Here is a 12,468-nt window from a genome sequence, read left to right on the forward strand (position 1 = left end):
ATGCAATCTCAAGAATAACAGAATGATCTCTGTTCGTTTCCAAGGCAAACCATTCAATATCACAGTAATCTAAGTCTATGGCCCAACCAGTAATGCTGAAGATGCTGAACTTGAATGGTTCTATGAAGACCTACAAGACCTTTTAGAACTAACACCCCAAAAAGATGTCCTTTTCATTATAGGGGACTGGAATGCAAAAGGAGGAAGTCAAGAAACACTGTGAGTAACAGGCAAATTTGGCCTCAGAGTGCAGAATGAAGAAGAACAAAGGCTAACAGAGTTTTGCCAAGAGAACACACTGGTCATAGCAAATACCTTCTTCCAACAACACAAGAGAAGACTACACATGGACATCACCAGATGGCCAACACTGAAATCAAATTGATTATATTCTTTGCAGCCAAAGATGGAGAAGCTCTATACAGTCAGCAAAAACAAGACCAGGAGCTGTCTGTGGCTCAGATCATGAACTCCTTATTGCCAAATTCAGACTTAAATTGAAGAAAGTAGGGAAAACCACGAGACCATTCAGGTATGACCTAAATCAAATCCCTTACCATTATACAGTGGAAGTGAGAAATAGATTTATGGGACTAGATCTGATAGACAGAGTGCCTGATGAACTATGGATGGAGGCTCATGACACTGTATAGAAGACAGGGATCAAGACCATCCCCAAGGGGGAAAAAAAAATGCAAAAGGGCAAAATGGCTGTCTGAGGAGGCCTTACAAATAGCTGTGAAAAGAAGGGAAGAAAAAAGCAAAGGAGAAAAGGAAAGATATACCCACTTGAATGCAGAGTTCCAAAGAATAGCAAGGAGAGATAAGAAAGCCTTCCTCAGTGACCAATGCAAAGAAATAGAAGAAAACAACAGAATGGGAAAGACTAGAGATCTCTTCAAGAAAATTAGAGATACCAAGGGAACATTTCATGCAAAGATGAACTCAATAAAGGACAGAAATGGCATGGACATAACATAAACAGAAGATATTAAGAGGTGGCAAGAATACACAGAAGAACTGTACAAAAAAGATCTTCATGACCCAGATAATCATGATGGTGTGATCACTCACCTAGAGCCAGACATCCTGGAATGTGAAGTCAAGTGGGCCTTAGAAAGCATCACTATGAACAAAGCTAGTGGAGGTAATGGAATTCCAGTAGAGCTATTTCACATCCTAAAAGATGATGCTGTGAAAGTGCTGCGCTCAATATGCCAGCGAATTTGGAAAACTCAGCAGTGGCCACAGGACTGGAAAAGGTCAGTTTTCATTCCAATCCCAAAGAAAGGCAATGCCAAAGAATGTTCTAACTACTGCACAGTTGCACTCATCTCACATGCTAGTAACAGAGAGAGCGATGGCACCCCACTCCATTACTCTTGCCTGGAAAATCCCATGGATGGAGGAGCCTGGTGGGCTGCAGTCCATGGAGTCGCGAAGCGTGGAACACGACTGAGCGACTTCACTTTGACTTCACTTTCATGCATTGGAGAAGGAAATAGCAACCCACTCCAGTGTTCTTGCCTGGAGAATCCCAGGGACGGGGGAGCCTGGTGGGCTGCCGTCTATGGGGTCACACAGAGTCGGAGATGACTGAAGTGACTTAGCAGCAGCAGCAACACATGCTAGTAAAGTAATGCTCAAAATTCTCCAAGCCAGGCTTCAGCAAAACATGAGCCATGAATTTCCGGATGTTCAAGCTGGTTTTAGAAAAGGGAGAGGAACCAGAGATCAAATTGCCAACATCCACTGGATCATCAAAAAAGCAAGAGAGTTCCAGAAAAACATCTATTTCTCCTTTATTGACTATACCAAAGCCTTTGACTGTGTGGATCACAATAAACTGTGGAAAATTCTGAAAGAGATGAGAATACCAGACCGCCTGACCTGCCTTTTGAGAAATCTGTGTACAGGTCAGGAAGTAACAGTTAGAACTGGACATGGAACAACAGACTGGTTCCAAATAGGAAAAGGAGTACATCAAGGCTGTATATTGTCACCCTGCTTATTTAACTTCTATGCAGAGTACATCATGAGAAATGCTGGGTTAGATGTAGCACAGCTGGAATCAAGATTGCCGGGAGAAATATCCATAACCTCAGATATGCAGATGACACCACCCTGATGTCAGAAAGTGAAAAAGAACTAAAGTGCTTCTTGATGAAAGTGAAAAAAGAGAGTGAAAAAGTTGGCTTAAATCTCAACATTCAGAAAACTAAGATCATGGTCCCATCACTTCCCATCACTTCAGTGCTGCCATCAATATACCAGCCCTAAATGACTTTCTCCTTTACCCCCAGGCAGTCCCCTCTAGAATACCTACCGGAGTTTTTGGACCCCTGCCCCGACAAACCTTCGGTCTTTTACTTGGCCGATCTAGTTTGACTTCTAAAGGAATTACGGTTCACCCTGGAGTGATTGATTCAGATTATAAAGGAGAAATTCAAATTATGATGTCATTTCAGAATATATGGCAATTCAAAAAGGGGGATAAAATCGCTCAATTACCTCTTTTACCTTATATTTCTATTAACTCCTCTACTGATGTACAGACGGGGGGATTCGGCAGTACAGATCAAAAGCAGTCCTTTTGGACATCATTAGTGTCTGAATTCACTCGACCGACTATAAATATCAAAATTAATGATAAAATATTTACTGGTCTCCTCGACACTGGATCTGATATTACTATTATTTCCAAACATTTATGGCCCCAATCCTGGCCTGTCCAAAAAGTTCTTGCCAAATTGCAGGGATTTCTCAAACCAAATTCAGGAGGTTTATCGGAGTACTCAAATTTATCCATGTGAGGGACCAGAAGGCCAACTTGCAGCATTAAAACCTTATGTGATAGATGCACCCCTTAATTTAATAGGAAGGGACTTACTTATGCAATTGGAACACTCAGATATACATTCCACATTTTCCCTAGGGGCCACTGCTCATTTAACAAACAATACAATTATTAAAATAACTTGGAAGAATGACGAGCCTATTTGGACAGAGCAGTGGCCCCTCATGAAAAAGAAATTACAGGCAGCTAAGGAACTTATAGATACACAACTAGAATTAAAGCACATTGAGGAATCTTGTTCTCCTTGGACCTCTTTTATTTTTGTTATAAAGAAGAAATCTAACAAATGGCGTCTCCTAACAGATCTTAGCAAAGTTAATACATCTATGAAACCTATGGGTGCATTACAACCAAGAATCCCATCACCTACCACTATTCCTCAAAACTGGTATATTATTGATATTGATTTACAAGATTGCTTTTTTAATATATCTTTACACCCTTTAGACCGAGAGAGATTTGCTTTCTCTCTCCCTTATTCTAATCATATTGGACCTCATAAATGGTACCGATGGACTGTACTGCCACAAGGGATGATGAATTCTCCCACCATATGTCAGTACTACATAGCCAAAGCCCTTGAGCCTGTGAAAAAAGCAGTTTCCTAACTTTCTTGTTATTCACTATATGAATGATATATTGTTTTCGGCTCCATCTATCTTAGAAACTCAACACATGTTTGATATAGCTCAACTATGCTTAAAAAACTCTGGATTAATCATTGCCCCTGAAAAAATTCAAACCTGTACACGTTACCATCACTTGGGGTTTGTTGTTAATAGACTACATATTACTCCCCAACTAACACAGATCTGTACTGATAAATCATCAGCCTTAAATGATTATCAAAAGCTCTTAGGTGATATTAATTGAATTAGACCTTCTTTAGACATAGCTAATTATCAACTGAATAACCTAATTAATACTTTAAAAGGAGATCCTGATTTAAGTAGCCCTCACTCACTTTCTCAAGAGGCATGAGAAGAATTTCTTACTTGCATCAAAATAGATTTACCTCTAGGATTGTTTATACTCCCCTCTCCTCATTCTCCCACAGGACTTCTTGCCCAAGAACACCCAGTAGACTGGATCTATACCTGTTTTAGCGAATAAAGTCACTTACACCCTGCTGCTGCTGCTAAGTCACTTCAATCGTGTCCGTATCTATGTGACCCCATAGACGGCAGCCCACCAGGCTCCCCTGTCCCTGGGATTCTCCAGGTGAGAACACTGGAGTGGGTTGCCATTTCCTTCTCCAATGCATGAAAGTGAAAAGTGAAAGTGAAGTCGTTCAGTCGTGTTCGACTCTTTGCGAGCCCATGGACTGCAGCCGACCAGGCTCCTCTGTCCATGGGATTTTCCAGGCAAGAGTACTGCAGTGGGGTGCCATTGCCTTCTTCACACTTACACCCTACCTTGATTTAAATGCTGTAATCATTATCAAAGAAATAGGACTAAAACTCTAATTGGCTCCGATCCTCATAAAATTGTAATACCTATCAATAAATCTCAATTTGAGAACACTTTACAAACTTCTACCGATTTCCAAATAGCTTTTCTGGAATGTTTTGGAGAAATTTCATTTCATCATCCTTCTGGTAAGCTGTGGAATTTCTTCAAAAATACTGAATTTATTGTTTCTCGCATTATCAGCTCACAGACTATACCACAGGCCAAGGTTTTTTTTATATAGATGGGACTAAAAACGCCAAAGCTTCATTCTGGTCTCTTAAGGAATATAAAGTCTTTTATACTAAATTTCATTCTGCTCAACAAAATTAATTATATGCTCTTATTCAAGTTATTTGCCTACATCCTTACCCCATTAATATAGTCTCTGACTCTATATATTCTGTTTTTGTGTTAAAAAATATAGAAACCTCCACCGTAAACTCCAATCAACCTATTATTCGACAACTCTTTTTCGAACTACAATCCTTTGTTAGAAACTGCAATTCTCCCACTTATATTACACATATTCGAGCACATTCTTGTCTTCCAGCACGATGACTTATGGTAATGAGCAAGCTGATAAACTGGTTTCCTTTGCTACTCCAGAGGAACAGCATGCTCTGTTGCATAACAATGCTGGCTCCCTACACCAGCTATGGAAAATCCCACACCGCCAGGCTAAAGAAATGATTAATAATGGCTCTACTTGTAGACCCCTGCATCTTCGACCCTTCGCACAAGGTATTAATCTTCATGGTTTGCAACCTAATGAACTATGGCAAATGGATATAACTCATTGCCCTGAACTCTCTCCAACTTCTTTCTTGCACGTCTGTATCGACACTAATTCTTCTTTTATTTGGGCCACACCTCTTCGCAGTGAGGCTACACAACACATTGTAACTCACTTATTAGCTTGCTCTGTTGTAATGGGAACTCCTAATTCTATAAAAACAGACAATGGCCCTGCCTATATTTCTAGACACTTTAAACAATTTTTACAATCTTTTTCTATTAAACATATCACAGGTATTCCTTGTAATCCACAGGCACAAGGCATGGCCGAACGAGCACATCACACACTAAAGTTGCAAATAAAAGAATTTTAAAAGGGAGAATACACAGGAACACTCCTATCTTCATTATCTAAAGCAGACTTTACTAGATTTCAACATCAGATATTTTCTAAACCTATAACTATTGTTAATACAGCTTTATTTGTTTTAAATTTTTAAAACTTACCACAGGGAGATATCTTAACGAGAGCAGAAAGGCATTTCGAGGAATTGAAGGACACTTCTCTTCCTCTGCTCATTTGGTACCAAGATGGGTTAATGAAACAGTGGAAATCTGGGAAACTAATCTTACAGGGAAAGGGGAATGCTTGTATTTCTCCAGATGGATCCAACGAACTCACATGGTTTCCTCTTCACAAGATTCAACCCAAGGGGGCCCCCAGCCTTCAAAATGGAGATGGGACAACAAGGACGTCAGGAGGAAGAAATTCCAATACGGGCCATGGCGGCTCTAAAGATCTCCAGGAAGCACCACCCTCGGTGGCATCACCCCTATGATCTCCCCACTTGGGGACAAATAAAAACCCTTACTAATCGAGCTGAAAATGTGGTCTCTCAACAGGGATTGCCTCGGAGTCCTGAATACATTCTCCTGGTAATGCTCAGTCTTTTGGCCTGTACCTCCCCTGACTATTACAGGTAGTCAAATGGACAGAGAGAGGACCAATCGTTTCCACTAATGACTCATACATATGCCTTCTCCCTAGTACATTAAAGGGCCTTCACACCCTGGGGAGGAGGGAAAACTAATTAACAGTTTTGTTTTGTTTTGTTTTTGTTCTAGATACAAGTCTTTTATTGTATATCTGGTTTACAAATGCTTTTTTCAGAAAAACCAATAGAATGGGTAACTATTTCAGAAAAGGATATGAAGTCCTTCCCTTGCGCAGGGGCCCAGGCAAACTACGCATAAACGTCAGCCGACAAACGAGTTTTCGTCCTGCCTCCAAAAGAAGACCTTCGGACACTGCTTGGGTTATTTGTTGTGAACCATGTTTACACTGCTGAAACTTTAGGGAAAGAGTTAGGGAAAGAACAAAAAACATTATGTAAAAGGTTTCTAATGAAACTTTAGCATGACAAAGGACTTCTTGGCTGGCTTGATGGTAGAATGGCACCCCCTCCTCTTCCTTGAATCGTCCTGGATAAACAGAGTGGGCCTAAACAAAGGGACATTTGGGCTGCAAGTACCAAAAAACTTGGAACTCGGACCAGACATTTCACAAGGACCAGTCGTGGTCATAGTAACTATGTCTATAATTAGTCATATTTTATACAGGCCTATGTCCCACTTCCTTTTGTTATAGCCATAGGAAATTTACAATAAGACTTTACGTTCTGTAACTCGTATTAATTGTAAACGATATATTTGTCTTAATTCCTCTATCTCTTTAGGAAATGATTCCCTTTTGATTCTTCGATCTCAACATAATTTGTAGCTACCAGTAAATATCCAATGACCCTGAGAAGAAGGTCCCGTGGCTGGACTAGCTTCCAGATTATTTCAATTTTGTGTTACTCTTGATTCATTTTAATCATAGTGCCTACAACTGGATACAAATTAAATTTCATTTTACAAATATAATAAAATAGGGGGAATTGTCAGGAAGCATTTAACAGGAGGCTTCCTGTGTGCTGTTTTGGATCTGTCAGGAATCCTCTGTTCCTTATTAATTCCTGAATATTCAGGAATTAAGAGGAGAGGCAAGCCTCTCCCAAGGCTGAGGGATCCAGGCATTTCGTTCGTTAGTTTTTCTATACGATGTCCTTCTTGTGATCCATATGGTAAAAGTGATTATTTACAACTCTCTTTCTCTTTAATATGGATCGCCTATGTTTTGTAAATCTGGAATTTTAATCTTTATCTTTGCTGAGAATAACTACAGAATATATGCCCACACCTTTGCTTTAGTCCCGAGTCTTGCTTTCTTTCTCTCTCTCTCTTTTTCAGGCTGATCCCCTGGAGCGCAGAGGTCCTCTGGGTTCATATTCCTTCCTGGGCTTCTAAGACCCTCTCGACAAGGCACTCTGCGCCTTCACCCCATCAAGAGGGCACCTGAGGCCTTCGTGAACAGAGCAAGCCCCGTGCCAGGGACTTTATTGGCTTTCTGTGTAAACCAAGGAATATCAGCCTCTTTCTTTCTCCTTTACTTTCTTAATGGTTGACTCCGGACCACGAGGTTCCGGTCCATTAAAGGACCTCAACAGGAAAACAGTGGAAACAGCAGCAGACCTCAATTTTTCTGGGCTCCAAAATCACTGCAGATGGTGATTGCAGCCATGAAATTAAAAGACGCTTGCTCCTTGGAAGGAAAGTTATGACCAACCTAGACAGCATATTAAAAAGCAGAGGCATTACTTTGCCAGCAAAGGTCTATCTAGTCAAGGCTATGGTTTTTCCAGCAGTCATGTAGGGATATGAGAGTTGGACTATAAAGAAAGCTGAGTGCCAAAGAAATGATGCTTTTGAACTGTGGTGTTGGAGAAGACTCTTGAGAGTCCCTTGGACTGAAAGGAGATCCAACCAATCCATCCTAAAGGAGATCAGTCCTGAGTGTTCATTGGAAGGACTGATATTGAAGCTAAAATTCCAATAATTTGGCCACCTGATACGAAGAGCTGACTCATTGGAAAAGACCCTGATGCTGGGAAAGATTGAAAACAGGAAGAGAAGGGGACGACAGAGGATGAAATGGTTGGATGGCATCACTGACGGAATGGACATGAGTTTGAGTAAACTAAGGGAGTTGGTGATGGACAGGAATGCCTGGCGTGCTGTGGTCCTTGGGGTCACAAGAGTCAGACATAACTGAGCAACTGAACTGAACTGAAGCTTAGACTTTCAATAAGTCAAGGAATTCCTTTTGCCTTTAGTCTGATTAACGTGGACTTTGAGCTACTTGCAGGAAAAAGATTCCTTCCAACTTTGTGACATGGGGTTTGTCTTTTAAATGAGGAAACTGCAGGGAAAAGCAAACACTTTGTGTGTATATACATGTGAACTTTTTATTGCAGCCCCTGTGTATCTGTAGCTAACTCTGTGCCTTGCACATAGTAGGGGACAATTATAGTAAGTGCTTAAAATAGGTTTGTTTAGTTTAACTGGCTAGTAAGTCAGGGAAGAGATTGTGCAAGAAGTGAAGGGAATCAGAGTAAATTCCTCTTCCTTTTCTTGGCCAAGCCAAGAATCCATTTGAATCCATCTGCTGTCGTTTGTCAATGTGCCAAGGGAAGTGGAATTAAGCAATATGGCTCTTGGGTCCAAGAGTCCATTCTCTCAACTGGAGACGGTTGGTGTTTTCTGCTGAAACACTGAAAATAAGTCATAGTCTTTAGTTAGCATAAACACTGAGGAAATTCATTTGGTCTCTGTTTTCACGATGCCAGATATCTGGATAAAAATTAAAATGTGTGGTCAATATGCTCCTCATAATCTATGCACATGACATCACATGGATAAATATCCAGTTACTTAACCAGACTTCTCATCGTGTAGCCAGGGTGGTTTAGGTCATTGAACGTGATAGCAGGGAGAAGAAGGGCTTTGTGGTACTGATACCAGTGCGTTATGACATTGAGAGGAAGATAAGTACAAACACAGGCAAATCACATGAGTGTTTCAGTTACATTTCAAGGCAGAAAGATGATATAACCATAGAAACAGGGATGCTGCCTGTCTTCCTACTCTTTCCCTGTCTTTTCCTTCACAACCCTCTTTAACATACAATCTCTCTTATTTATTTATGTTAATTTTCTTTCTGTGTTCCAGAATGTAGGGCTCCGGGAAGGCAAGGATTTCTCTTTATTTTTGCTCACTGCTCTTTCTATAGTACCTAAAATAGATTCTGGCATATGATAAATGTTCAATAAATGTGTGATTAACAAATGAGATGTCCTTAAGGATAGCAATTTGCTAAGCATTCATAAATCAAAAACTAAGATAGCTATGTGAAACAAACACTTTTTTTCCCCCCTTAAATTAAATTAAAAGACCCAGTGACTTACTGAGTGCTGCCTGGTTCAACTGTAATCTTTGTGACAATAAATAATTTGTTTAATCTTCTATCCCTTGGGTTCTCCATACAGAAAATGAGGATAACAGTACTAGTCCCCTATTTTTCAAAAAAATTTTAAGTGTCCTAAAAGAGGCAATAGCTGTAAAGCTGTTAGGTTACAGATGCAATGAAGGAGCTTAACAAGGATGGGCTTTCATGAAATTAAACAATTATCCCAGTTGTCCACTGACTTGCTAAACTGGCAAAAGTCCATTTCTCAGGTTTTGTTCCTATACATACTAGCAACCACACATTAACAGTTTTGTATATTCTTGCTTCTTCCAAAGTATTGTTATTGCACATTTTAATTAACTAACCATTTCCAAACAAAACTGCCTTTCATACATTGCAAATTTGTCTTCAAAGTCATAAACTTTTTAGTGATAAAAATAGGACATACTCACAGAATCCAATCAAACTGACGCTTATTTAAAATTGTGAAGTGGTATTTCTCCAGGGTAATTACCCTTCCTCCCAATAGTTAATAGTTAAACAGCCTTTCTGTTATGGGAATTCACTTAATCCGCTTCACATTTGTTCCTTCAGTTTAAATTCTGTTTTCCAGGGTCTCCCTAACAATCCTCAAAAAGAGACCCTGTACCTTTAATAGCAGAGACCTGGTGAGAGGTTTCTTTCCAAACTTGTTCCCTGGCTTCCAAGTGACGAAACCAGCTGTAATTTGAGAGCAGAAAGATCCTCAGGATATCATTAGCCAAAGGAAAATCTCGGCATTCCCACCCAGTCCAGGAGTCGAAATCGTATCAGAGGGCAAGAGCCTTTCTCTCCAGCTATAGGCTCCATTTCCCAAGGAGCAAGAGGGACCTCGGAGAGCCAGAGTGGGGCAAAGGAGCCAGCCAGCATCCAGCCAGAACCCTGGAGGAGGGGTTCCCCATCGTGCCGGCATCCCGCCAGGAAACAGCCGGCTGAGTTCCAACCACCAGAGCGAGCGCAGGAGCTCAGAGCGAGGGTGCATCCTGGGCTGCTGGCTGCGGGGTCTGCTACTCAGGCTCTGCTGCGCAGCCACATGAAGCCAGCTGGGGAGGGGGGGTCAAGGTGCAGCGAGGCGACTGGGACTGAAGCTGACGCCGTTGCAGGGAGGCACTGACTCCCAAGGGGACCGCCCTCCCCTTCCTTGCGTCTGGGCGGAAAGTCTTCTCCAGGGATCCCCGGTCATCCTGAATATCCAGGATGGTGTTCCTGAAGTTTCTCTGGGTGGGTTTTCTGTGCCACCTGTGTCAGGGCTATTTCGACGGTCCTCTCTACCCAGAGATGTCCAATGGGACCCTGCACCACTACTTTGTGCCGGACGGGGACTACGAGGAGAACGACGACCCCGAGAAGTGCCAACTGCTCTTCAGGGTGAGTGACCACCGACGCTGCTCCCAGGGGGAGGGGAGCTCGGCCAGCGCTCTGCTAAGCCTCACCCTGCGGGAGGAATTCACCGTGCTGGGCCGCCAGGTGGAGGACGCGGGGCGCGTGCTGGAGGGCATCAGTAAGAGCATCTCCTACGACCTTGACGGGGAGGAGAGCTATGGCAAGTACCTGCGGCGGGAGTCCCACCAGATCGGGGATGCCTACTCCAATTCGGACAAGTCCCTCACTGAGTTGGAAAGCAAGTTCAAGCAGGGCCAGGAGCAGGACAGCCGGCAAGAGAGCAGGCTCAACGAGGACTTCTTGGGGATGCTGGTCCACACCAGGTCGCTGCTGAAGGAAACGCTGGACATCTCCGTGGGGCTCAGGGACAAATATGAGCTGCTGGCACTCACCATCAGGAGCCATGGGACCCGACTAGGTCGGCTGAAGAACGATTATCTTAAAGTGTAGGTGAAAGGGCAAACTGCCCGGGAGAGGGCATCAAGTCAGTCCTCCTGGTGGAGGATGGGGGACAGAGACGGGGCTAACTTTCCCCTTATACTTATTATTTTTTATAATCTGATTTGCACTCGGAGGATGATCCTGAAAAAGGAAAAAAGTGAGAGTTGAGTGGTTTTAGTTTTGTACACTATTTATGTGATTGTTACTGATTTGTCACCTGGAAAGGACAATTTAAAGTCATGCCTCCTGCCTTTCCTAGAAGGGCTTTATGAACTCTGCAGAGACACCTGTTTCAGCCACATCTAAAAGGACACAGTTTATGCAGTAAGGACTGATTAAAGTTCCCCATCCTGGAGATTAAGTGAAGATGCCCAGGGAGCTTGTGCACAGCTCCTTTCAGCCTTCTCTCCTGGGCTCTGAAAGCTGTCAACATCGCCTGTTTTTCAGATGAGGTCAGAGGTGCTACTCAGCATGCCTGCCAGAGGATGGAATTTGCTTGTTTCTTCTCCTTTTCCTTCTTATTTATTAACCATGGTCTCCAAGGTTTTGTTTCTCTTTGTCTTCTTTTTTCTTTTGGATTTTGGGGGTGTTTTTTAAGAGTATTGGCTAGAAACTATATGCAAATCATCTTTTGCAGGGAGATGTCTGCGGTGCCTCTGTGGGTATGTGTTTAAGTTAAAGGAGCCACATTTAAGAAGCCTAACCTTGGTGGTGGTCATGAACTCCTGTGATAAGCCAATTTGCCATGTCTCTCGTTGTGTGTGTGTGTGTCATCAGCGGGGCAGTCCATTACAAAGAAGTAGGTAGATCGTCTTGACACACCACCAAAAGCCTGTGATTTAGGTTACCAGTGTATTCTTTCTCATTTGGGGGTTTTGCTTCTGTTTGCTTATTGAAAACTTGTACTTCGAGTAGAGGGAATTCTAATTCTCATAACTCCTTAACTAAGTTTTATTATTCAGCCAATAAATATGTTCTCATATAATACTTGCTTATTTTCTAATTTATATTCATAACTTTCATGTTGCAAAGAGGAGCCAATGCAAAAAGGAAAGAAAGGGTGGGATTTAAGCCAGTTTTCTTAGAGTATATGATAAAGCAGGCAGAGGATCGCTGCATATTTAGCAGTCCTCCCTTCCCTGGCCACCCTTACCAACCTCAAAAGGAAACAAAAAATCTAGACTGTGTCAAAACTTGATCTCTGATTGCCTGC

The 12,468-nt window shown here is 42.1% G+C and overlaps 1 protein-coding gene across 1 annotated transcript; it reads left to right on the forward strand.

Moving 5' to 3' along the window:
* Window positions 1–10,212: 10,212 nt before the first annotated feature.
* Window positions 10,213–12,195, forward strand: FIBIN (fin bud initiation factor homolog). The gene has a single exon (XM_068988937.1). It carries the CDS (start codon window positions 10,629–10,631, stop codon window positions 11,262–11,264), a length of 636 nt encoding a protein of 211 aa, XP_068845038.1. The 5' UTR covers window positions 10,213–10,628; the 3' UTR covers window positions 11,265–12,195.
* Window positions 12,196–12,468: the final 273 nt, after the last annotated feature.

Source organism: Capricornis sumatraensis, chromosome 16, assembly GCF_032405125.1.
Source record: "Capricornis sumatraensis isolate serow.1 chromosome 16, serow.2, whole genome shotgun sequence".
NCBI classification, from domain to species: domain Eukaryota; kingdom Metazoa; phylum Chordata; class Mammalia; order Artiodactyla; family Bovidae; genus Capricornis; species Capricornis sumatraensis.